This window comes from Phoca vitulina, unplaced genomic scaffold (assembly GCF_004348235.1).
Source record: "Phoca vitulina isolate PV1807 unplaced genomic scaffold, GSC_HSeal_1.0 scaffold83, whole genome shotgun sequence".
Lineage (NCBI taxonomy): Eukaryota > Metazoa > Chordata > Mammalia > Carnivora > Phocidae > Phoca > Phoca vitulina.
The window spans coordinates 3,046,369-3,072,268 of record NW_022589786.1 but is presented as its reverse complement, the minus strand read 5'-3'; the positions used below and the strand labels follow the sequence as shown (position 1 = coordinate 3,072,268).

General features: G+C 43.7%; 1 protein-coding gene across 1 annotated transcript in view; it reads left to right on the top strand.

The window, feature by feature from the left end:
* Window positions 1-25,900, top strand: part of PDE6A (phosphodiesterase 6A) — a 57,720-nt gene that overhangs the window by 6,465 nt on the left and 25,355 nt on the right. Inside the window, exons 2-10 of the mRNA XM_032395307.1 lie at window positions 994-1,146; window positions 1,893-1,982; window positions 2,579-2,719; window positions 7,570-7,644; window positions 14,116-14,180; window positions 18,398-18,464; window positions 21,462-21,509; window positions 24,576-24,725; window positions 25,274-25,417. Of these exons, the coding sequence (XP_032251198.1) occupies window positions 994-1,146; window positions 1,893-1,982; window positions 2,579-2,719; window positions 7,570-7,644; window positions 14,116-14,180; window positions 18,398-18,464; window positions 21,462-21,509; window positions 24,576-24,725; window positions 25,274-25,417 (933 nt within the window). The remainder of the gene's footprint in view (window positions 1-993; window positions 1,147-1,892; window positions 1,983-2,578; window positions 2,720-7,569; window positions 7,645-14,115; window positions 14,181-18,397; window positions 18,465-21,461; window positions 21,510-24,575; window positions 24,726-25,273; window positions 25,418-25,900) is intronic.

The window sequence follows — 25,900 nt, the reverse complement described above, 5'->3', positions numbered from 1 at the left end:
TGCTACCAAGAAACAGAAAGGTGGATTCTTTCGGGTTTAAGACAACAATTCAGGCTCTGTCTCCTCTTTCTGCCCTGGGCTGGCCTCCCAGGCTGCTTTAGGGGTGGGGTGCCGGGATGTGTACTCCTCTGTACTCCCACAGCTTTGAGCCGAGCCTTAGGTCCTGTATTACTATTAGTGATTTGTCTATGAGCTGGCCTGAGCCTTAGCCTCCCTTGTATCCCTACCGCTCAGCGTAAGGCCTGACACACAACGGGGCTTCCATTAAGACCTGTGAGAGAGGGATGTCCATTGGACTGATTGTGTGGTGCTAGAACCGAATTGCTCAAAAAGCTGGAAGTCCCAAGTTCTTTTGTTGGATGACCTGAACTCAGGTCTAACCTTACCAAGGCTTCCCTTAAAGGCAGCAGAGCTGAGGGCAGGTTCTAGAGTCATACATACACACACACACACATACACGTAGCAAGTCACATTAACATTCTGGAGTCTCAGTTTCCCTTTGCAGAGAATGGGCTACCAGCAGTCCCCATCTCATAGGATTAAAGTGAGCTGATATAAGTAAAGCACCACACTTGATACCTGCTAGCAATTGTGATTATTATACTCACTAAAGTCTTTTCTTCACTCAAGCTTCTATTTCAGGCTTAACTCCCATCACCTCAAGAGAGCCTTCTCTAAACTCCCTCCCATTCAAAGTCAGTCCCCCCATCCTCAGGCCCCCACAGAGCTTTGCTTGCATCTCCTCCACAGTCCTTAGTAAGTTGTAAATCAGACCTTCTCCTACTGGATTTTGGAGGCTTCCAGGGCAGAAATCACCCCTGATTGCATTGCCCTTGCTGAATGGAAGTCGATGGAAATGACTTCATTCTCTTTTCAAAAGATAATAGCGTGTCCCCTCCTCCCACCTCCTACCATGGGCACATGGGGCTCTGGGCTGTTTTACTGTCTTTGCTCTTCCTCTGCCCACCCATGCCTGTCTCTGCCTTCCTTCAGGATGAGCATTTCTGTGACTTCGTGGACACCCTCACAGAGTACCAGACCAAGAACATCTTGGCTTCCCCCGTAATGAATGGGAAGGATGTGGTGGCCATAATCATGGCTGTGAATAAAGTGGACGGGCCCCACTTCACCAAGACAGATGAGGAGGTAAGAATGCTTTAGAAACTGCTGGGGTGGTCATGCCAGCAGGTGTCCCAGCTCAAGAAGTCCCCTGAACCTTGTTACTTGGTCTGGCCTTGACTTCCCCATCTGTAAGATAAGGGGATTAGTGTGATGCTCTCTGAGGGAGACAGGACAGGGCAATGGTTAGGATGTGGGGCTCTGGAGCCAGGAGTACAGGGATAATTGTCCTGGCTCTGCTAATACCTAAATGTTTGACTTGGGAAAGTTACATAATTTCTTTAAACCTCAGGGGTTTTTTGTTTGTTTGTTTGTTTGTTTGTTTTTGTTTTAAGTAGGCTCCACACCCAACGTGGGGCTGGAACTCAGGATCCTGAGATCAAGAGTAAGATGCTCTACCAACTGAGCCAGCCAGGCACCTCTAAGCCTCAGTTTTCTTATCTGTAAAATGGGCCTAATTTTACAGTATCCATCTCTCAGGGTACTTGTGATGATCAGATAAGATAACATACCTAAATGACTTATCACAGGGACGGCAAACTCAATAAATAGTAGCAATTTTTCATTAATACGTCCTATGAACATTGACATTCTACATTCTATGAGTTTTACACTCTTACAATGCACCATTTTATGAGTCAGCATTCCATGATCCATCTGCTCAAATCGCCTCTGCTGCTTTTAAAATATTCAAATATTTGCTGATGGCAGAAGTGGCCAGAGGAGGGATTTCTCCTTCTCATCTATTTCCCCTCATGCTGTTTGATTTCTAGATTCTTCTCAAGTACCTCAATTTTGCAAATCTAATCATGAAGGTATACCACCTGAGTTACCTGCACAACTGTGAGACTCGGCGTGGCCAGGTAAGGGGCTTGGCTCAAGGGAATGGACTGGGCATGTCTTTTTATTGATGCATTGATGTAGTCAGGCTGGAAAGGCAGTGGTTGATAAAAGTGTCTGGGAACCATCATGGAGTCTCTGCCCAGCATCCCAGTGTTAATGAGGTAGCCATGTTTGTAAAGCTGTATCCCAGAGGGATTATATGCACAGTTTTCAAGTAAGGCAATTTAGATTAAGTTGTTTACCAACATTAAGTCATTTACCAACTCTAAGACCCTGGGCAAATCACTTCCTCTGTCTGAGCCTCAGTGTCCCCCATTTGAAAAGTGAGGCTATTATGGATTGGTTCCACCCTCAAAAAATTATTGTCAATAGCAAATGAGATAATGCACTTGTGTTCAATCAATGTTTGTTATTATTATTCTTGTTAACAATTTATGAAATGAAAGAAATGGAAACAGTTGGACCCAATATAAGCTGGTCAGTTACTTCAGCTCTCTGGGGCCTCAGTTTCTCCATCTGTAAAATGGGGATAATTATCCTGTCTCTGTCTCTGGGTTATTGTGAGCCGCTGCTTTGTGCCTTAGAAACTTTGACTCTGTTTTTGTGTTTTGTTAAGATACTGCTGTGGTCTGGGAGCAAAGTCTTTGAAGAGCTTACGGACATTGAGAGGCAGTTCCACAAAGCCCTATACACGGTCCGAGCCTTCCTCAACTGTGACAGATATTCTGTGGGGCTCTTAGACATGACCAAGCAGAAGGTAAGAAGGCTTCAGAAACAGACCTCTCCAAGAACAGGTTAAATATACAGTGGAACCCGGACTTGTGTTGCACATTCAGTTCACAGGGAAGAGGCAGGGAGGATGTGGCTGGTTGCGAAAGGTCTTCACAGGTCTTTCATACTGAAGAGTGGAGTACCAACCTTTAAAGGGGAAAAGTCGACCTAGGGCACAAGTGAGTGAAAACAACCTGGTCTTCCCTGGTCCGTGGGAAAAGAAAAAAGCATATGTGAGAAGGCTTGATGAGGTGGTGAAGGTGAGTGATAAAGAGGTTCCGTGTAGGGTGCAAGCCAGAAAGAAGAAAGTTGCCAGAACTTCAGGAATTCTCAGAAAATGCAGTCAAATGTGGGCATAAACCTTCCTCATGGTCTGTCAAGCCCACGGCCCCTCTGGGCAGTTAAAGCGGAGGCAGATGTTTGGATCTGGTCCCTTTGGATGCTCAGGGGGCAGATCTGCAGAGGCAAAGGACACACAGACAAATACAGCCCCCTGCAGTATTTTTCAGCCAGGTTTTCCCCAACCAATTCCCCCCATTTTTCTTTCTCTATCTGTCTCCGCTTCCTGCAACTAATCATTTTCTGCCTTGGAATAGAGTTCTAGAGTTATCTAGATTTGTGATTTCTTATCCCAAAGAGCCAAGATCCAGGATTCCTGTTAGTTTCATTTTGTAGGGCCTTGTGCTGAGTGTGGTGCACTGACCAATGCAGACCCTCCAAATATTTGGTTTAATGATTAAAGAATTGCAGAATCTGGAGTTGGAAAAGACCTTGGGTCTAGTCCAGAGGCTCCTAGACTTGAATCAGAATCTTCTGAGGAACTGTTTAATAGATGTTAGACCATATTTCCTGATAGTCGCTTTTTTTTTACTTAATGTTTTGTGAACATCTCTCCACATCAGTACACGTGGATTCTTTTTAATAAGCCTTTGTGTTGAAATAGAACATATACACAGAGGCAAGCACTAATTGCAAGTGAATAGGTCAATGATTTGTACAGCGTGAACATCCCCATGTAACTACCACCAAGATTAAGAGATAGAACATTACTAACACCTCAGGAGCCCTTTGCTTACCCCTTCCCATTAACTTCCATACCCTCCTCCCTGAAGGGGGGAGTTCATTAAAGAAGTCCCAGGTGGGCTGTAGGCTTGACAAACATGGGGAAGGTTTCTGCCCACCTTCGAGAGCATTTTCTGAGAATTCCCTGAAGTTGGCAACTTTCTTCTTTCTGGCTTTCACCCTACATAGAGCTTCTTTAGCACTCACCTTTAATGCCATGTTAGTTTTGCCTATTTTTGAAGTTCCTATAAACAAAATCATACAAATATATACGCTTTTGTATCTAGCTCCTTTTGCTCAACATTTTGGTTGTAAGATCCATCTTTATTGCTTCACATAGCGTTCATTCATTCATCTTCATTCTTGTGGAATGTTCCATTATATAAATAATCCTCAAAGTATTTATTCATTCTACTTTTGATGGGCATTTGAGTTTTAAGGTTTGGGTTATTATGAATATTGCTATTACAAACATTATAGTACATATCTTTTGATACACAGTTGTACCCATCTCTGTTAGATGTTTACCTAGGAGTAGAATTTCTGGGTATTGGTTTTAATAGATATTGCCCATCTGATTTTCAAAATGATTTTACACTCCCACTAGCAATGTATGAGGGTTTCCTTACAATACTTGGTATTGCCAGTCTTGTTAATCTTAGCCATACAGGCGGGCATGTGGTGATATCTCATTGGGTATTAACATGAATTCCCCTAATGACTGATGAAGTTGAACATTTTTTCTCATTTATTGACCATGTGGGTATCTTCAAAAGAAGTACCTATTCAAGTCTCTTCTCCATTTTTAAAAAATCTTTTGTCTTTTTAAATCTTAGGATTAAAAAAAAATAAATCTTAGGATTTGTACGCATTCTTTATATATTCTAGATATGGGTTCCTTGTGGAATACACACATTGCAAATACCTTCTCCCACTCTGTGCATTCATTCTCTTAATAGTATGTTTCAGTGAATGTAAATTCTGAATTATAATGTAGTTCAATTTATTGATTTTTTTTAATGGTTATTGATTTTTGTGCCCTATTTAAGAAATCTTTGCTGGCCCCAAGGTATTAAAGATATTCATCTATGTTAACTCTAAAATTTCACTGTTTTAACTTTCACATGTAGCTCTATAATCTACCTGGAATTTTTTAAATGTACAGTGTGAGGTAGGGTTAATATTAACTTTTTTCCATATGGATATCCAATTGACCCAGCACCATTTACTGAAAAGACCATTCTTTCTCCACTGTCCTATTGAAAATATCAACTTTCCCTAACATACCTCTATCATCAAGTGTCCGTATATACTGGACACTCGAGTTTTGGATTTTGTTTAAGAAGGACTTCCCCAACCTTAATATGATGAAGATAATCTGAAATAATCTGATGTGCTCTGATTTTAATCTTTCATTCATCTTGAAATTATGAATGTGTATGGTTTGAGGTAGGGATAAATTTTGTCCCTCACTCATTTTTCTCCAGTTAAAGAATAGTCTATCCTTTCTTCACTGTTTTAAAATGCCACCATTTAGATAGGCTATTTTATCATATACCAGATTTCCATATACTCATGGGTCAATTTTTCTGATTTTTGCTTTTAATATAGTTCTTTATGTGATTTTGGTACAGGTGGGCTATCTACTGATGTTAGGGAACCTCTGATTCTAGTGCAGATGTCCATTTGACTTTTACATACTTCTGAACCAAGTATTTTGCCAAATATCACCGAGTCCAGGAATAAGTCCTTTGACACACCTTCAGGAAGTAGCAAATGAATGAATTCATACAAATGAATGGTTCTTTCGTAATCAAAAGAATTTCCGAGTAGTTGAATTCAAAAAGTTCCCAGTTCACACCTTAAAGAATTTGACCTCAGGTGCAGGCTGCTGTGTGGTGTTGTATTCTGCTCTATTTCTTCTGAACTCCCTCTCAAAAAGGAAAGTCACATTTAAACAAGAATATTCTGCCCAGTCATCCCCAAAAGATGGAACAATCTAGCAGTTAGAAATGGGCTGGTCCGCACACAATCATTCTAACGACCTGCCAGGTAGGTCCAAGGTAGGCAGAGCTCTTATCTGAGCTATTGACATGAAAGAAGTCAATAAAACCACTGAATTGTACATTTTAACTGGGTGAATTATATGGCACATGAATTACCTGTCAATAAAGATGTTTAAAATAGAAGAAAGAAGAAAGAGAGAGATTGAGAGCGAGCAAGGCAAGCATAAATACACCCCACTTTCCACCCAGCCCACCGTTGCTCTCTGGGACAATCTTCAAAGCCACGCAGTGTTTGACACAGAGGCTGTCAGCCCAATGTATTTGTCTTTCTTCCGGGCTCCTCTAACATTTGTGTTCTTTTTCCATTACTGTTTGGTTCTTACCCTGTCTTACCCTACCTAACTATAGTTACTTGAGTACTTGATTGTCTCCTCCAAGAAACAGCAAGATCCCCCAGGGTGTGAACTCTGCCTTATTCGTCTCTGTATGTCTAGCAGCAAACATGTTGTGGGGCTCAGGTAGGCTCCCTATGCACATTTTCCCCCAGAACTGAATTTCTTCCTGTTGTATAGTCAAGACAAAGAGTCCAACTGTGCAGAAGTTTGAGGACACGGAGTTTGAATTTCATGTGGACTTTCTTCTGCTTGTGCTCTGCATGTTGGAATAGATAACCCAACCAAATGAGAAAGAGGCCAAGAGCAGAAGTTAGCATCCTACCCACAATGACCCAGCACGAATGGATCACTGTCCCTGAATAGCAACAGATGAGTGAACAGAGAGGGCAATGAAGCATGGAGGCCTCTTCTGCCAGGCCCAGGAAAACCAGTAGACAAGTGGCAGGGAAGAGCTCGTGCAATGTCCCAGTGAGTTTCTTCTTCTGAGGCTGTGTGCCCATACAATGCCTTAGCTGGCCCTTTCTCTCTTTCCTGCCTGTATCTTTAAAAGTTGTCTCAAGGGTGTCATCCTTTCTTGTTGGAGCCCAGATGTGGGTCTATATGTCCATATTTGGCACCATCGTTTTTTCTTTCTAATTTAGGCAAGATATTTTTTTCCCTGATTCCAAAAGCGATTAATTTTATTACAAAAAATTGCTAAATAGAGTCTCACTGCAATTACCCAGAGAAAACCAGTTTTTGATGCTTTGTTGTGAATTCTTTGAGAGCATTTTCTGTGTATAGTTAAGCATTGGGGTTACGTGATCTATATTTTTTGTCACCTCACATTCCTCACTCATCAGTGCGACAAGGGCTTCTTTTTAACCAACATATAGACGTCTGTAGCATTACTGTTAATAGATAGACCATAATTGTCTAATATGTCCCCTCTTAGTTGGACACTTAGGTTGTGCCTAACTTTGCACTACTATAAATGATGCTGCAGGGGACATCGTTTTAGCTAAACCTTCTGTCACATGCTTAGCATGTCCTTAAGGTCAATTTCTTAGACATAAAGAGCCCAGTTTCCTTCTCATGTCCCCTCCCACAGTGTGGGGAGTGTGAGGGTTTTCCACCTCAGCTCCTAGTTGTTGCTGAATGATTAGACAGGCTTAGTTCATCAATATCTTGAAGCACAGACAGGATCAACATCCTCTAACAACATCCTCTAATGCTAATGAACTTTGCCTCCCTTCCAAGCTTAGTTTTCAGTGAGTTCTTCCCACCTTCCAAATTTCAGTGATAGGTGACTCATATAGGTGGGTCTTCTTTTCTTAATCTCCTTTCTTTGACCTATTTTCAAGACATGTAATTATTGTCTTTCTCATTCCTAGGAATTTTTTGATGTCTGGCCAGTCCTGATGGGGGAGGCTCCACCCTATTCTGGTCCCAGGACTCCGGATGGAAGGGTAGGTCTCTCTCTGGCCTGTATGATCGAATGTTTATTGGAATGCACATGTAAGGCCCTGTAGACCTTGCTGACATTTCTTTTTCACTTAGATATTTATCTTCTCTGGGTTGGGTCATTTCCCTTGAAGGTCTGGTAATTGTTCATAATTGCCACGCCCTGTAATTTGCAAGGTATTTTTAATATCTTGATAGAGTTTCAGAGTAATGTGGTGGGATTGACTAAAGAAGAATTAATATTCTCATTCCACAGATAAGGAAAGAGCCCCAGAAAGGTCAAAGCTATCTGCTCAAAGATTCACCTAGCAAATGTTTAGAATTGCAGGCAATTAGAGCTAGAAATAACCTTAATATCTAATTGTATAAATTGATAGCCAGAAGGTCAATTCCAGCCAATAGATAAACCTATTTGGCTGCATACATTTAAAATTGTTTCTTTTTACTTAAAATTTTTTTTTTTAATTTGTAGCTTAACATTAAAAAATCAAGATATTTCCCATAAATATCTAGATTCTCAGTTTCTTTTTTAAAAGTGGAAGATCAGTCGAAACTGGACCCACGGTCCCACAGGGTAAATTTTTTTTTTTAAGATTTTATTTTTAAGTAATCCCTACACCCAATGGGAGGCTTAAACTCACAACCCCAAGATCAAGAGTCACATAGTCTGCCGATGGAGCCAGCCAGGCACTCCAACAGAATAAATTTGGTGGGAGCGGAGCGGCAGCTACCTCCTTAGGACCTGGTCTGAGCTCTCTAGTTTGCCAAAGTCCCCTCCATTCCCCTTGTATCCCCCTGCCCCCAGCCCCCGCTTTCACTAATGGTTCTATCAGATCTCTCCAGGCACTAGAGCTTGTGACCTCTGCTTTCATAGCATTGCTTTATTTTATTTTATTTTTTTTAAGATTTTATTCTTAAAAATTTTTATTCGTTTATTTGAGAGAGAGAGAGGAAAAAAAACATGAGTGGGGGGAGGGGCAGAGTGAGAAGCAGACTCCCCGCTGACTCAGCGGGCTCCATCCCAGGATCCTGAGATCTGACCTGAACCAAAGGCAGACACTTAACCGACTGAGCCACCCAGGCGCCCCCCATTGCTTTATTTTAAAAGATGAGGCATCAACACCTTAGAGAAGCTGAAATGATATCTGTGGGGAGGAAAAGATGAGGCGGGGTAATCAGATCTGTCACTCAAACAGCCTAGGGAACCTGTAGAATGACTGAATGACCGTAGCTGAGGCCACAGAGGACAAGTAAGCAGCAGAGTCATGCCCAGAATTGAATTTCAGTCTTGTGCTTGCCCCACAAGATCTTTTAGCCTGTCTGAAATTGTGTGTCAATTTCTGCTAGGAGGCCTCATTCCACCCAGTCAACCCTAACCCTACCCCAAATTAATGTGTGCGTGCACGCTCCCATGGGTGAATATGTGTGTATGATAGACTTTATTTAGTCTTAATTCAAACTCCCAAGAATTCAAAATTAACACCCTTGCCTGTGAGCTTCACGAACACACCAGGAAGAGTTCACTCTGGAAATCTACATCATCTGCTGTGCTTTATCCAAAGTAACTTTTTAACCTGCTCTTGTTCTGCTTCAAACTACTGTTCCACCCCCACAATTCCATGATTTCATTTGGGAAGACCAAGTCTTCAAGCACTGCATCACGTGCTACTGTTGGAAAGCAACCCGGGGACGCTTTTCTCTTTAAGCACAGCTTTTCGTGTTGGTCTGATTGATGTGTTCTCACGGAGCTTTCTCTCCAATTCATGGAAGAGCTGGGTCTGTGTCTTCTGGAAATGCAGAAGGAGAAGAACTGGAATAGAGGTCACCGTTGGTTTCAGACACCACCAACTTCAGTTAACTTCAACTTCCTAGGCTGCTTTTAATATTCAGCTCTCTGAGCGAAGCCCTGAGGTCAGAGGTCATCTCCAACTCCCGGATGGCCAGAGAAATGCTGGGCTCTGAATTATCCGGCTCTTCAAGATGGAGCTGAAGGGAACATTTTCTTACTGAGCACCAGTCCAGGAAATGCTGCCCACCATTTGATCGGTTTCCCCAAGGTGACTAGCACACTTATAGTTAAGACTGTCCTTTCCAGAAACCTTTCTACATCTCAGGTAGCAAGGGCTCTGTCCTTGCAACAGTATGAGGCATTAGGTTGTGATGGCGAAGGCCAGAGGGCAAAGGACTTTGGTTTGGGTTGGTTGCTAACCTGTGGGGTGAACTCGATTTTCTCATCTATCTGTCACTGAACTCATCTCCAAGGTCAGTTCTAAGTCTAGGACACAGCTAGGGAGGAGACACACATAGGCTTGAGCTGGGGCCCAGACCCAGCATGACAGGATTGGCCCAAAGTGGATCTTTTAGAAAGACTGGGCTTGGAAAGAGCAAGCCTCAGTTCAGATCCCCGCTTCGCCAGCCATTTACGTGGCCTTGGACAACCTCTCTTAACCTCACCTTCCTCATCTGTAATGCCTGGATAATCAAGATGGCCGGGCCAGGCCACGGTAGCTGTAACAAACCACACGCTGACATGTAATAGGCAAACAATCATCATGGCTGCCAGCGTTGAATCTCATTATCTGCTGGCAGTTTACCTGGACTATGTTATTTACTCTTCTCAACAGGTTCATAAAGGAAGTATCCTCATGATTTCCATTTCACGGTGGAGGAGATTGAGGTTATAAGGGGTCAATTCATTTGCACAAATTTAAATGTAGGATGCTTTTCTTTCTGGTAACTCATTACAGTCCTGCTTTTTAGCATTCCCTCTGGCCTTCTAACAGCCTCACACTTTAAGTGCCACATTCACGTGAGAAATACAGCTTTGGTCTGGACTTTGACCAATTAGCCTTTCCAAATCGTGAGTCTAAAGATCGCCAACAGCAGCTACACCTCACTTCATCTCCTTTTATTTATTTATTTTTTTAATTTATTTATTTGACAGAGAGAGACACAGCGAGAGAGGGAACAGAAGCAGGGGGAGTGGGAGAGGGAGAAGCAGGCTTCCCGCTGAGCAGGGAGCCCGATGTAGGGCTCGATCCTAGGACCCTGGGACCATGACCTGAGCCGAAGGCAGACGCTTAACGACTGAGCCACCCAGGCGCCCCTCATCTCCTTTTAAAAATAAAACGTTGTGGGGCGCCTGGGTGGCTCAGTTGGTTAAGCGACTGCCTTCGGCTCAGGTCATGATCCTGGAGTCCCTGGATCGAGTCCCTGGATCGAGTCCCTGGATCGAGTCCCGCATCGGGCTCCCTGCTCCGCAGGGAGCCTGCTTCTCCCTCTGACCCTCCCCCATCTCATGTGCTCTCTCTTTCTCTCTCATTCTCTCTGTCTCAAATAAATAAATAAAATCTTTTTTTTTTTTTTAATTTTATTTATTTATTTGACAGAGAGAGACATAGTGAGAGCAGGAACACAAGCAGGGGGAGTGGGAGAGGGAGAAGCAGGCTTCCCGCGGAGCAGGGAGCCCGATATGGGACTCGATCCCAGGACGCTGGGATCATGACCTGAGCCGAAGGCAGACGCTTAACGACTGAGCCACCCAGGCGCCCAATAAATAAAATCTTTAAAAAAATAAAAAATAAAAAAAAATAAAACGTACATGTGTGTGTTTTCATTATTAAAAGGTTATACAGGCTGATTAGGCTTTGTGGAAAAAAAACAAAAAACAGCACTCGTTTAAAAACTGGTATATTTCTCTGCAGGATAATTTTGCTATGGCTGTGTTTTTGGCTCTTTCAAAGCCCCTTGTGTTGTAGTCTCAGCTGCTCAGGTGGAAGGTAACAAAGGAGCTCATTGATGGCTCAGTTTTGACTTTCCAAAGGCTGGTGAATTCTTAACATGAATATAGCCTTGAAGTCAACTGGGCTGAGCTGCAGGGTATGGAAAAGCCCTATTTACCTAAAGTACACTGATTTTTTTGTTGCTTTCTGTGAAAGTAAATTGATTCTCCTGTGGGCTTCAGAAAGAAGACAAAAATCCATTTCTAACCTTTCTGAAGGAGTCTCATAGAGACCCCTGGAGGTGGAAGCCTGGCGTGGGGGGGGCGGCGGCCCAGGGAGCCAGCAGCTGGTCTCAGGGAGCAGCCCAGAGCCGAGGACAGATGAGCTAAAACAAAGACCCGAAGAGGGCGGAGAAGGTCAGAGAAGCCGGCCTCCCTTGCCCCACAGAGGGCCACTCAGCTCTACCAGGTCCGTGCCGACAACGCCGACCGCTGCCTTTGCTTTCAGGAACTGCCTACAGGATACAACTTCCCTTTCAAAAATGTCCGCGGCACGATTTGTTTACATTTATTGAAAAGGTGATACATGAGCCTGTGAAAAGCTCACACTGTACAAAAGGATACACCACGTTAAGTCCAGCCTCCCCTGAGGCAGCCAGTGGGAGCAGTCTGTCCTTCCAGGAACATCTACAGATGCCCAGATATTCCTAGAATTCCACCACCAGCATCATCCCCAACAAATGGGATGCTTCTGGTTTGTGCCTGACTTTCCCAGCTTGACGAGACTTCGGCCCCTTCCTCTCTCAGCACAGATACAGCTACATTGTTCTGGAGACATGCAGAGTATCCACTGGATGCAGGCGCTGGGCGGCCACCCTCCTGATGACAGCATTACGGTGGCTCCAGACTTCTGAAAGCAGTCTGGCTGAGACCCCTGGCTGGGGCAAAGGATGATTTTACCCACATTTAGAAGTGTGTCTCTAGGATTCATGACCACACATGGAATTGCCGGGTCAAAGGAGATATGCATTTTAATCTACGAGGGATATGGCTAATCATTCAACCACAATCTTAGAATCGTAGCTGGGAAGACCTTTGGGGATTATCTAGTTTGGGTATTATCTCTTTTCTGATTGTCTTTGGACCCCTCCACGTCCACAGTGCTTGCCTTGGCCAGACTAACGAGGAAGGTAGAAGGACAGGAAAGGCAGTGAGAGAGAACAAAGAGAGACACAGGATCTCCATGTGCCCAGCTCTGCCCCATTAGGGCAGCTCAAACAAACACATACCACCGGTTTTCCAGCTGGGGAAACTGAGCCCCCAGGAGTGCACACAGTAAAACCAAGACTAGAGCATGAGTCTTAGTGGCTGCTAGTCAGAAGGAGCAGAGCCTCTGAAACTTGAAGAAAGTCGTGATCACCTGCAACCAAATGGACATTCAGACACCTCTGACTGAATCAGGAGTTTCTCTTTGTGGAGGTTGTGAGTCAGGAGACCAGATGGGGTTCAGGTATCTACATTTACATCTCTAGAGCAGTACTTCTCAAAATACTGCACTCAAGGAACAGCTTTGTTGGTTTGTTTTTTTTAATTTCCAATCCACTTTGGACTGATACTTTTCAAAATGGGATCACACTATATAACCAGAAAAATTAAAAATTTCAAAGACATGCAAATCGTAAATCCCCTCCTCTTTTTTTATTAGTCTCAACAGACCTAACTTAACTCAGTCAAACGGCTATATACAAGTTTCTAAACACTGACTCTCAATTTCTGTTTTTATCTCGTCATGGAATGGTACCAAATGGTTTTCTGATAGTCCCAGTCCAGCGTCCATGCTTTGAATAGCCCTGTTCAGGGTGAGAGTGATGCAGAGAGTAAAATACTATCTTAGGTTAACATAAGGTTAACCTTAAGTGGTGTCACAGAAAGAGCCCTGAGAGTAAGAGTCAAGGGTTTCACTCCTGTCCTGACTCACTGTCTACTATGAGTCCCTTTCTTCCTCTCTCTGGGTTTCATTTTTCCCATTTGTAAAATGGTTTTTAACCTGCCCATCGCAGCTGGGTGTTCCGATGATCTAATAAGGTGATAGAATTTTCCCTGGACAGTTAAGGGAATATCCAGTATCCCACTGCCAATATCCCACTTCACGTTAGGAAGTCATGTAACTGAACAGATCTACTTTAGAGGATGGGAGTTTTGATGGTGCAAGGAGGTGGGAGGGATGGAAGAGGTGGAAAGTGAGTTGGGGGGCATGAAGTAAGTTTGGAAGGACAAGTCTGGAAGAGCTGACACAGCAAAGAGAGCAGCTGAGTGATGGGACTCAAGGAGAAAGGGGGGCTGGAACGATGGAGCTGAGCTCTGCAGGAATGGCTGAGATGACCACAACTCTAAATGGACAGGAGTCTCCTTTCCACCTCCCTCTCTCCCTGGACTCCAGAAAGCAGTCTTTTTCTCTTTCTCCTTGTGCTCAACCCCCAGCTCCCCTTGGAATACTTCCTATCCCTCTTTCCCAGATCCCAGCCCCTGCCTGGCCACGGTGGGCTGGTTTGAAGGTTAAGCACACTGAATCACGAGTCAGCTGAGGACAGTGAGCTCCAGAGGCAGCCAGGATACGCCCTGAGAGGGCCAGGCTGGTGTTTCTGGAAAACCACAGGGTACTCAGTAAAGAACAAGCCCTGTCTCATGGACACCCTCGTGCTGAAGTTCTGTCTCTGGCTCTCATGTTATAGATTTCTTTATCTCTTTTGCCTAGGAAATCAACTTTTACAAGGTCATTGACTACATCCTACATGGCAAAGAAGACATCAAAGTAATCCCGTAAGTTTCTCCTCAAAACAGGTAGAATGGTAAGCATGTTATCGATGTCCATTGATACTCATTCCAAGATCAACACTAAGCAAACCCAAGAGGGCCACACACTTGGTCAGAGACAGGAAGAGCAGTAAGGAGACAGTGTGGAAGAGTAGAAAGACCATACGAGTCGGGAAAAGACGCTGCATGTTGTTGAGTCAGCTCCTGGGAGTTCCGGTCTCAGGCCTCAGTTCCCCGTCTACAGAACGAGACGGTGGGATCTGATTAGGGCTTTCCAGTGGTTTCCTGTGGAGGCACATCTGGGGCCCAGGCAGGGAGGTGAGGCAAAGGCAAGAAGCTGGTGCAAGGAAAGCTCATTCTCTGTTGTCCTCTTCTTACGGGACCATGGAGGATGGAAAGGAAAGAATTCCCAGAGGGCGAGGCTTCCACCTCCCTGTACGTGGTAAGGACTCCAAGGCCATTTTAAGATTCTAACAGTCAAGAACCTTCTTTAGTAGAAGCTTGTAGTTTTTTGTACTTTTTTCGGTCAGTAGATCACTGTCAGAAACCTAGCTGCCTTGCTATCTATTTGAAATCTTCTCTGTGCTAACAGGACACTCACAGTTTTGCCTTGAAACCAGCTCACTTTCTGAACTGACTTGCAGACACCTCCGGGCCAAAATCAGACTCTGGGATTTACCTTCGGTCACCTTAATCTTTAAACAGTGGGTATGAGAGGCCACAATGGGAGTTGATCTTGGTCATCACTGGACTGAAGGATGATAATCCTGTCACACAGACAATCCAGTTCACAGGTTTATCTGTAACTGGTTGGGGCTGAGAAGTTGCTTCAAGGTCCTTAGTTTCTGGGTTCTCTCTGTTCATTCCTGTTTGCATGAAAACTGATTCTAAGCTTATCCCTCCCTCCCTCCCTCCCTCCTTCCCTCTCTCCCTTCCTTCCTTTCTTTCTTAAGTAGGCTCCACACCCAGCATGGAGCTCAACGCTGGGCTTGAACTCATGACCCTGAGATCAAGACCTGAGCTGAGATCAAGAGTCAGACGCTTAACCAACTGAGCCACTGAGGCACCCATGTTTTTTTTTTTTTAACCTTGTCAAATGCATACTCTTTAACCATTCTAACTTCTTTTCTAGAGATATAAGTTTATTAAACTCTTTATCTGTTGTTACTAGTTACCACAGGTCACAGTTTTCCACAGTGTTTTACCACTGTTTATCAAGCATCATATCCTTCTAGCTTCTGATAACACACACTCACTTTGCTACCTTCCACACAGTCCCGAAGCTATGTCATCTATTTTAGGTTCTTTGTTATGGCAGCACCCTGTTTCTGAGAGCAGTTTGTGTATCGGCCAAAGCAGGCCAGGCTACATTATGGTAACAAAACCTTAAGACCTTAGTGGTATAAACAGTAAAAACTTATTTATCATCCCACTGCCTGTAAATTGCTGGTTGGTGGGTGTGGCTGGAGTATCCTGCATGGATGGTAGCCAGGCAGGGACCACAGCTGGTGGAGCAGCCACCATTTTGAACCTTGCGAGGTTGACTAACTTGCTAGAGGGAAAGCGAGAACACAACAAAACACACACTGGCTCTTAAACATCCCTCCGGAGGTGGCGCGCTTCACTTCTCACGTTTCACTGGCCAGAGTTAGTATATGGCCGCACCCAACCTCAAGTGGACAGAGAATGCAACCCTCTCATGTGCCAGGAGTGAGAGCCAGAATATTCGCAGCTATCCTAAATGACTGCCAAAGTATACGCCATCTGTATGAATACTAAATAAATGGTTAATCAAACCAAAAGAAGACAAAGTAAGGTTTAGAGAGAACATAGAGCAGGTGGAAAAAATAAAAAGTGCACATTAAGGTAATATTTAAACCATAATATATTGATAATTACTTTAAATGTAAATCAACTAAATGTTCCAATTAAATGACAAAGATTGCCGGCCGGAAAGAAAGAAATCTATCACATTTCATTGATTCTAAGATGCATCGTTTTCTACTTTTTGACATTTCTGGAATAGAATCAATGACACTGTATGATTGCTGTCAGCCAGATGGCAGTTATGATGTAACTATTATTGCCTGTTTACGTATGAACTTGGCCATGACCATTGATATTGTTAGGACTTCAGTTGAGTTATGTGCACTATTGGTTGTACCCACACTGAATTTAATTGCCATATAAAGTTACTTAAAGAGGGGCGCCTGGGCGGTGCAGTCAGTTAAGCATCCGACTCTTGGTTTTGGCTCAGGTTGTGATCTCAGGGTCATGAGATTGAACCCCGTATGGGGTTCCTCACTCAACTCAGAGTCCGCTTAAAACTCTTAAAACTCTCCCTCTCACTCTGCCCCTCCCCCCTGCGCTCTCTCTCTTTCTCAAATAATCTTTTTATTTTTTTTAAGTAACTTGAAGAGATTATATACCATAATGCAGCACTGAAACAGAAAGTTGCTTTGAATGGCACAAAAAGATAGTTAAAGTGTGGAATATAAAAATCTATTCCTAAATTCTAAATTCTAAAAGATCCCTGTTGATATTAATAAGGTAATAATTACAAGTTCAAAAAACATTGCGTCACAGATGAACTGGCAGCATTTTATCTTTCTAGTTACATGTAGGAAATGGTCTGTCTAGGAACAGTTGACTTTCTAGGTATGAAGAAATACTGTACATCCTGTTTATAAGAGACCTATCTAAAAGACAAGAATACAGAGAGGTTGGCAGTAAAAGAATGAAAAAAAATATATACATGCAGATGCTAATAGAAAAAACTAATATAACTATGTTAATATCAGATATCAGATAAAATTAGATAATACAACAAAGAGCACAAGTAGAGATATAGTCAATTCTTAATGATAAAGGGGTTAATTCACCTGGCTATTACTGGAAGATATTACAATTCTAAATCTGTATACACTTCATAACATGGCCTCAAAAAAAAAGCAAAAGGTGACAGCAATATAAGAAGATATAGGCAGATCCATGTTTGCTAATTGATAGGAGGAGCAGACTAAAACATAATATAGAATATTTAAATAACACAATTAAACTTAATTGAATGGATATAGAGAGAACACAGCACTCCATCCCCAAAACCAGAGGACACTCAGTCTTTTCAAGCATACATGTGACATTTATAATAATTGGTGATAAATGGGCCACAAAGTAAACTTCATATATTTCAAAAGACTGAAATAATACATAGAATGTCCCCTGGTCACAATGAAAATATCCTAGAAACCAATAACAAAAAACTAAGAATAGTCTTCATATGCAACTAGAAGCTAGAAGGCCAGGAGCCCTGTGGATGTAGTCCATACAGACTGGCCTCCTGGCACAGGGAGGGGAGGGTTCAAGAGTGGATCTGGAGGGACAGACAGGAGCGGTCTATCACATCATCTCAAGAAATTAACAACAAGGGGCGCCTGGGTGGCTCAGTCGTTAAGTGTCTGGCTCAGGTCATGATCCCAGGGTCCTGGGATCGAGCCCCGCATCAGGCTCCCTGCTCCATGGGAAGCCTGCTTCTTCCTCTCCCACTCCCCCTGCTTGTGTTCCCTCTCTTGATGTGTCTCTCTCTGTCAAAAAATAAATAAAAATATTTAAAAAAAGAGAAATTAACAACAAATCAGCAAAAAAATAAGCCCAAAGAAAAGAATAAACATAAGCCCAGAAATTAAAACAGAAAAAGACAAATGAACGATTCATGAAGATCTTAATGCATCTTTCCACATTTATATCTTTTCTCACAACAAAAAAGTATAATCTTACAATAAATAAAAGACAATAATACCAAAAATTGTAATATTGTCGTGAGGGATAAATAAATACGTAAAGCACCCAGCTTAGTGCTCGGTGCGTGGTAGGAGTTCACTGTAGATGAGTTCCCTCAGTCTCTCTATGGAATTAAGCTACCTCTCTCTGTGTATTAATGGAGGGAAAAGATGGTGCCTGCTTTTGTTCAGCAATCAATGTTGTCCCTTTTCTTGGATAATCACACTCAGTGTGCCATCATAAAATGTATTCATCATGCTTTTTTTCCATGTCTAAATTTGAAACATTAAGATGCCTAGACAAGATTTGGGGCTCATTCAGGCATAGGGAATGTAAGCAGGAGTTGAGAGCCATGAGAGAGTAGAGGGGCAAAGACCCAGATTCAAGGTTTTAGTCCAACTGTCCCTACATCAAAAGTTACCAGTTGTCTTTGGCCTTTACAGGAATCCACCTCCTGATCATTGGGCTTTAGTAAGTGGTCTGCCCACTTATGTTGCCCAGAATGGCCTGGTAAGTAACACAACTTGGAAGAGGGAGAGTCTTGAATCAGTTGGAAGAATGAAAGGATTTCAGATCGAGAGAGTGGGAAACACGATGGGAAGTGTGGGTCTCTCAAAGCCTGACTCTCTCATTTCTCAACTCACTTGACACTTGGTCCAAGGACATGAACAGAGAATTGACATCTGAGGAAATACGAAATACACAGAGAAATAATCCTTAGATGGGAAGGGGCTTAGTCTCACTGACAACTAAAGATACTTGCTCGTGTGTCAGGGACAAAAGCAAATGGCAGACTGGTCTCCCAGGCTCACCACAGACCCAGTCCCAGCCTCTCATTCCAGAGACTCAGTTGCCACTCTTTACCCCTCATCCCTGCCATATTTCCAGCTGTACCATGTACAGCAGAGCTCAAATGCTCCATCTCCCACCACGCCCCACCCACTCGGGGTCAAAAATGGAGTAAGCATCCCCTGCCCTAGAGAGAAAGGTCTTGTCTGTTAGCTGCACATCACCCCCATATTTGAGCCCGGTCACCCCTTTATCCTTTCCCAGGCACACACTACTCAATGCTGCTCACATAGCAAGAAGTTTATATATTGAATATTTTCTAGGTACCAGGCACTGTCATTGGCTTTGGGGATAGACAGATAGATGTACCAGATACAACTTCTGTTCCGAAGCTCATAATCGAATGGGGAGATATTTTAAACAGATTCTTATATACAATGTGATGAGGACACAAGAGAGATATACTGGGTATATTCTAGGAACACAAAGTGGGAGGCATATAAACCAGGCTTTTCTTCCTAGAGTGTTAGTCTGAGTGGTTTTAAAATAAATAGGTATTAGGCGGGCGGGAACGGGAAAGGGGATTCAAGATGAAGGCAACAACTTGAGCAAACCCAGGCCTGGAGGTTTGACTGGCATGGTGTGTACAGTCCAGTGCGGCTGGAATATTAGGTTTGAGAGAGGAAGAGGTCAAGAGATGAGGCTTGAGGGGGAGGGGAGCGCCAGATAGCAGTGACCTTGGATGCCAGGTCGCGGGGGGTGGGACGTTAATCTGTAGACAATGAGCTTTTAAGCAAGAGATTGGCATAGTCAATTTTCATTTTAAAAAGATAACTCGGAGAGATCTGAAGGGATTAAGAGGCAGAGCACAAAGTATATCCTTACAAGCAAGAGAAAAGGAGCATCTCAACAAGGGCACAGACAGTGAAGAGTACCAGCATGGCACACAGCCATTGAGTGCCTAGGAGCCACGCAGTAAATAAATTTGCTCGTTTGATACTCACACAAGTCTGACAGAGACAAGATGGAGAGAGGGAGATCAGGGATCAGATCTAATACCAGGAGGGTAAAACTGGCAGGACTTTGTGATTGTGAGCAGAGAGGGAGGGAGAAAGAAGAGTCAGAGCCAATTTCGGGCTTCTGGGTTGGATGAGTAGTGCTGCCATCAGGTTTGGATGCAAGATGAGGAGGTCAGTTGCAGACACGGTGACCCTGAGACATTTTTCGGCAGCAAATGTCCAGTAGGCAGCTGAAGAGATGACTCTGAAGCTGTGGGAGAGAGGAGGGACAGAGATGGGGATTTGGAAGATATCAGGACCAGATGGTACCTGAAACCATGTGTGTGAATGAAGTCACCAGGGAGAGTGAGAGGGACCTGGGGTGGGATACTGTTGGATGCCAGCATTTAAAGATTAGGTGGAGAAAGAGGAATGTGTGAGGGAGGATCAGAAGGAGGGCTCAGAGGTATCTGGAGATCCGGGAGCGAGTAGTGTCATGGAAACCAAGGAAGTAGAGAGATGGCCAAATGCAGCAAAAATGATCTAGCGAGATAAGAACTGAAAACCCTATTGAGTTTGGCAGTTAGATCACTGGTGGCCCCGATGAGAGCATATTTGGTGGTGAGGTGGATGTGGAGACCAGCATGTGGTCTGCCAAGGTGTGGATGGGTAATGAGGAGGTAGAGAATCGCAAAAGAAAAGAACAGGAGAAAGCCTGGATGGTTGCTACTGGGACCATGTTTGGGTCGAGGGAGGATTTCATTTTCCAGGATGGGAGAGACTCAAGCAAGCTCATGGCTGAAGGGAAAGAGCCCTCGGAGAGGTCGGAGATCAGGAGGGAACAATGGCAACTGATGGAATTGGTCTAAAGAGAGGCCAGTTCTGGAACAGGAGCAGAGACAGCTCACCCTCTGAGACCACAGGATGGTCAGGGCCAGTGGGACTGGCTGGGTTACTTCAAGCTCATATTGGTACCTTTTTGAGAACTAGAAAAAAGTACCCCTTCTCATTGGACAAAAAGAGAAAGACGAGGAGCATGGCTCTGCAAACAGGCTGAGTCAAGAACAGGCTGGATTTCAGCTCCCAGTCAGCCCCTCAGTGAGATGTTTTTGTGCAGTACACACACTATGCAACTGTACACAGAGGTCCCATGGGCAGGGCTCTGGAGTGTCGGCTAAGTCCCATATGTATGGTAGGGTAAACTGGTTCAATTTTTAGGAGAGGAGTCTGGCAACATAAAACCAGAGCTACAACACCTTTTATTTCTCATTCTCCTTTGGGGTTTATACCCCAAGAAAAAACTCCTTTACAAAACAAACAATACCAAACCTAAGTGTAATTGGTTTAAAGATGCTTGGAGTGGCATTATTTACACTAATAATGACAAAAATTGGATACAATCCAAATATTTAACAAAAGAGAAACAACAAAATGAGATACCATACGGCTATTAAAAATGACAAACTGTAGCCTCAATTTTTTCAAAGCTTGGAAGTGACTAAGGAGTGAAGCAAATGGCAAGAAATAATGTTCATAAGGTAGCTTTTCTGTTCAGTAGCCTCAGTTAATCATTGAAAGCCATCTTGAGCATGTCTACCTGAGGAAAAGAATGTGAACGCCTTGGGCAAGGACATAGCGTTTCTGAAGATAGCACACAGGGCTCACTGGGAATGCTATCGAGTCTAATCACGGCTCCATTATTCCTCTTCATGGCTTTCAGATTTGCAACATCATGAATGCACCTGCAGAGGACTTTTTTACATTCCAGGTAAGTCATTATTTCTTTGGTCTCTTAGTCGTCTGATATTTTTTCCCCCAAAGAGGGTTTGAATACATTAAAATCCATCTACTTATTGGGAAGCCGTCTCAACAAAGTAAAAACACGGATGGAAAAAAAACCATGTGCCCATGGAAGTGGGGAGGGAGTTACTTTGGTAAATTCCAAGGTTCCATTTGGTTTTAATGTTCACACGCTTTGCTTTCTGGCCTCTGGACCTTTGCTTATGTTGTTCCCCAGCCCCGGAACCATCCTGTCCTGCCCAAATACTCTCTGCTCTTCAGTACAACCTCAAATGCTATGAAACTTCTATGAAGTCTTATTCTGTTTCCTCTGGCTAATATCATTTCTGTCTCTTTGGGATTCTCATGGAATGCTGTTTAGCACTCCATTTGATTTTATCTGTCTTTGTCACAAGTGTTTATGGAGGGCGTTCTCTGTGCCAGGATGTGACACAGGGCTACACTGGCCGCAATGGTGGACCGGACAGACATGGTCTTTATCTCCATGGGGAGAAAGGCCATGGAGTGCTGGTCAAAAAAGGACAGAAGGATAGAGGAGGGAATCTTTCTGGGGACCTGACTTAATCTGGAAGGAATCAAGGAATGTCCCTGAGCAATTATGTTGGGGCAGCAAAGAAAGGAGAGAAGACTACAGGAAAGAGAGAGCTTGTTGGAAGGACCTAGAGTAGCCCTATGAATCTAAGTGAGAGCTAGCGTGGAGAGTGGCAGGAGGAGATTCTAGAGAAGTAGACCAAAGCCAGATGACACATGGCGAGGACAGAGGACACGTGGCCTGGAGTTCTCCATACTATATTCCCCTTACTTTATCTTTTATTACCCTTCTTTGCTTTCAGATTAATTCCTCTCAGCAGAATATCAGCTTCCTTTGGCCAACGGTTGGGCCTTATCTTTCTTAATATCTTCAGCTCCAGGTGGAGCTATCAATATTTGTTGAGGTTAGCCCGCCAGATGGAAGAAAAACAAAGCATTAGCAATTAGGAAATAATTAAGAAGAAAATAAAAATGACTCTTAGAAAAATTAGTGAATTATTTTTTTACTCTTTGAGGACCATCATGAAAGAGCTTAGCAAGGATATCCTTCCAAAGGTAACGTCATATGCCTTGTGTTGGGATTTTGATCGTATCTGTGTGACGAGCTCCAATTACTGCCGAGAACGGCTAACCTGACTATAACCATACAGAACTTGGTCCCTACCCAATTAAGTCCATTTACCCACATTAAAAAAATCAAATCTGATCTTGTTTTTAGATTCTAGGCTTCTTCCTCTAACTCATCCTCTACAAAGTAGCCTGAGTAATTTTTCGAAACTCAGGCTGCATCAAGTAACTTCTCTGCTTAAAAATCCTTAATGCTTTCGTGTTTGGCTTTCAATAAAACCTGTCTCCTTATCATGGCCTTCAGAAGGAAGGGGTTCCCCGAAGGTTAGGTGGAGACTTGGGGGGAAGGCAGAGCTGGAACTCATGTTTCCTGACCAACAGCCCTTTGCTCTTTGGGCTGTAATCTGCATCCTCCTGGAGTCACTTTCCCACCAGGTGCTGAGTTCCAGTGTTACTGAAATCATCATTATCCTTATCACCATCTCACCACCTTAAGAATCTTAGAACTTTGGAATTGGAAGACTCTCCAAGTACAGGAAGCCTTCCTTGATTTCCTTCCCTCCTCTGGCTCCCCCAGAACCATAAGAAACTCCCCACCTGCTGTGCAGTTGCTCACTTACCTTCCAGATTATGAGCAACCTGAGGATAACTTTTGTGCCTCATTTGCCTTGGTTTTTTCGATTTCTAGCTCAGTTAAATGTTTAATATTTTACGAGTCCATGAGAAAAGAGCCTAGAAATGACCTAGTCCAGTCATTGCCATGTTATAAATGATAAAAGTGAGAGGCTCAGACAGAGGGGAAATGACTCACAAAGGGACACCTTACGACTGACCGAGATATTTCAGCTCCCTTGTCTCATTTGTTCCGTGAGCCAGAGATTCTTGCTACCATCCCCATCTACAGATGAGACAATTGAGGCCCACTGAGATAAAATGACAGGCCAAAAGTAACCCAGGGAGTCACATCAAGAGTCAAGAGACAAGGACGCCTGAGTGGCTCAGATGGTTAAGCGTCTGCCTTCGGCTCAGGTCATGATCCCGGGGTCCTGGGATCGAGTCCCGCATCAGGCTCCCTGCTTCTCCCTCTGCCTCTCTCTCTGTCTCTGTCTCTTATGAATAAATAAATAAAGTCTTAAAAAAAAAAAAAACAGAGTCAAGAGACAAACAAACAAGATCTTTTTTTTTTTTTTTTTTAAAGATTTTATTTATTTATTTGAGACAGAGAGAATGAGAGAGAGAGAGCACATGAGAGGGGGGAGGGTCAGAGGGAGAAGCAGACTCCCTGCCGAGCAGGGAGCCCGATGTGGGACTCGATCCAGGGACTCCAGGATCATGACCTGAGCCGAAGGCAGTCACTTAACCAACTGAGCCACCCAGGCACCCAACAAACAAGATCTTTAATGATGGCTTTGTTAAGCCCCTTCCAGCACTGGTAGCGTGTGGGAGACACCGTGAATGAGAGACTCTAAACGATCAGAAGCAGGTGAAACACTCCAGATTACCTTAACCTCTTCTTAGAGCAGGCAGGTGGAAAACAAAGCACAGAGCCCATCATTAAGCCAAAGGTTTTGTTGACATAGCCACAATCTGCTTTGTTTACCACCTACCCACAGACCCTAGTTGTTTCGCAGTTTTCATTTTTAGATATTACCTGGAAAGCACAAGCACTTTTTAAACAGACCTAAATAGCTGGCATGGCAGAAAGTCTGAAAGTTTTGACGCACAGAGGCTGGTGAACTATATGGTATTTAAACTCATTGGAACCCCTCTGCTCCTCCTCTGTTGTTGCATATGTTGTTGATAACAAGCAGACAGAATTATTGTTCCCTTGTCCTTTTCTGACTGCTATTTCTAGGGCCAGTTCTGGCCAGACTTCTGAATGAAAGGTCCTCCTGAACAGTAACAGATTTATAACCTACTCTGGCTTCTCTTGTAGAAAGAGCCTCTGGATGAGTCCGGATGGATGATTAAGAATGTCCTTTCTATGCCAATTGTGAACAAGAAGGAAGAAATTGTTGGGGTGGCCACGTTTTACAATCGCAAAGATGGGAAGCCCTTTGATGAGATGGACGAGACCCTCATGGAGGTATGGTTTGGGAGGAGGCCTTTGCCATTGGGTTGCAGCATTGGCTTGTTGCCAGCATGTGGGGGGCCCTCACTTGGGAAGGGGTGGGAGCTTACCTTTTCGATGCGACCCTGACTCAGCCTAAATGTCCGCTCTCTTTGCTCCCACTTCTGCACTACCATGTGCTGTCAGAGAAATCCACATTCCCTTTGAAACAAATTTTAATTAATAAACTTTACCTCTTAGCATTTTTAGGATCATGGCAAAAATGAGCAGAAAGTACAGAGTTCCCATATGCCTCCTATTCCCACATGGGTACACATACTTGGGTAAAGTTATTACAGATAAGAATGATGCTTTATGTGTGTTGGAACTTTATTTTAAAGTGCATTCCCATCCATTGTTTGATCTTTATCCTCACACCATCTCTTCGAGGAGGGCAATACCCAGCTGATCAAACCCATCGTACAGCTGAGGAAATGGAATCCTGGAGTCTTGCCCTAAGTTGCAAAGACAGGATCAAGCCTGGATGTTCTGCCTCTGGATGTTCTTCTTTTCTTTCCTTTCAGTCTTTGGCTCAATTCCTGGGCTGGTCCGTCTTAAACCCTGACACCTATGAGTCAATGAACAGACTTGAAAACCGGAAGGATATTTTCCAGGACATGGTAAAATACCACGTGAAGTGTGACAATGAAGAAATCCAGAAAATCCTGGTGGGTAAAGTTCTTTTATTGTTTCTGCTCTAGCAGAAACACCCTTGGTACGTGGCCAGAGCAATACTCAAGCTCCGTGAAGGCAGAGACGAGTGGGCTGGCCTTGCACAGGGATGTCCCGGGCCCCTCACATTCAACGGATGGATGGATGGCTCCACGAGTACCAGCGACTCATACATAATGGCTGATCTGTGTGGCTTGGCGACAGCTGTCCTTTGCATGCCACCTCAGTCTTAGGGCCAGATCTTGGCTTAACAGCTCTGGAAACTCCATTTTTCACTGTGCTGAGGGCTGACTTGGTAGTAGAGATGGAGTCACCCAACCACAGCACCTACTCTGAGAGGAAGCTCTCTCTGACAGCCCGATGGACAACGGTCAGTTTCTCAGAGACTCCCTCCACGGGGCCAGCTCACTCAGAAACCCAATCAGATCACAGAGGAGTTTGGTGAGCAAAGAAGTATGACAGAAGGAGTTAGATGTTAG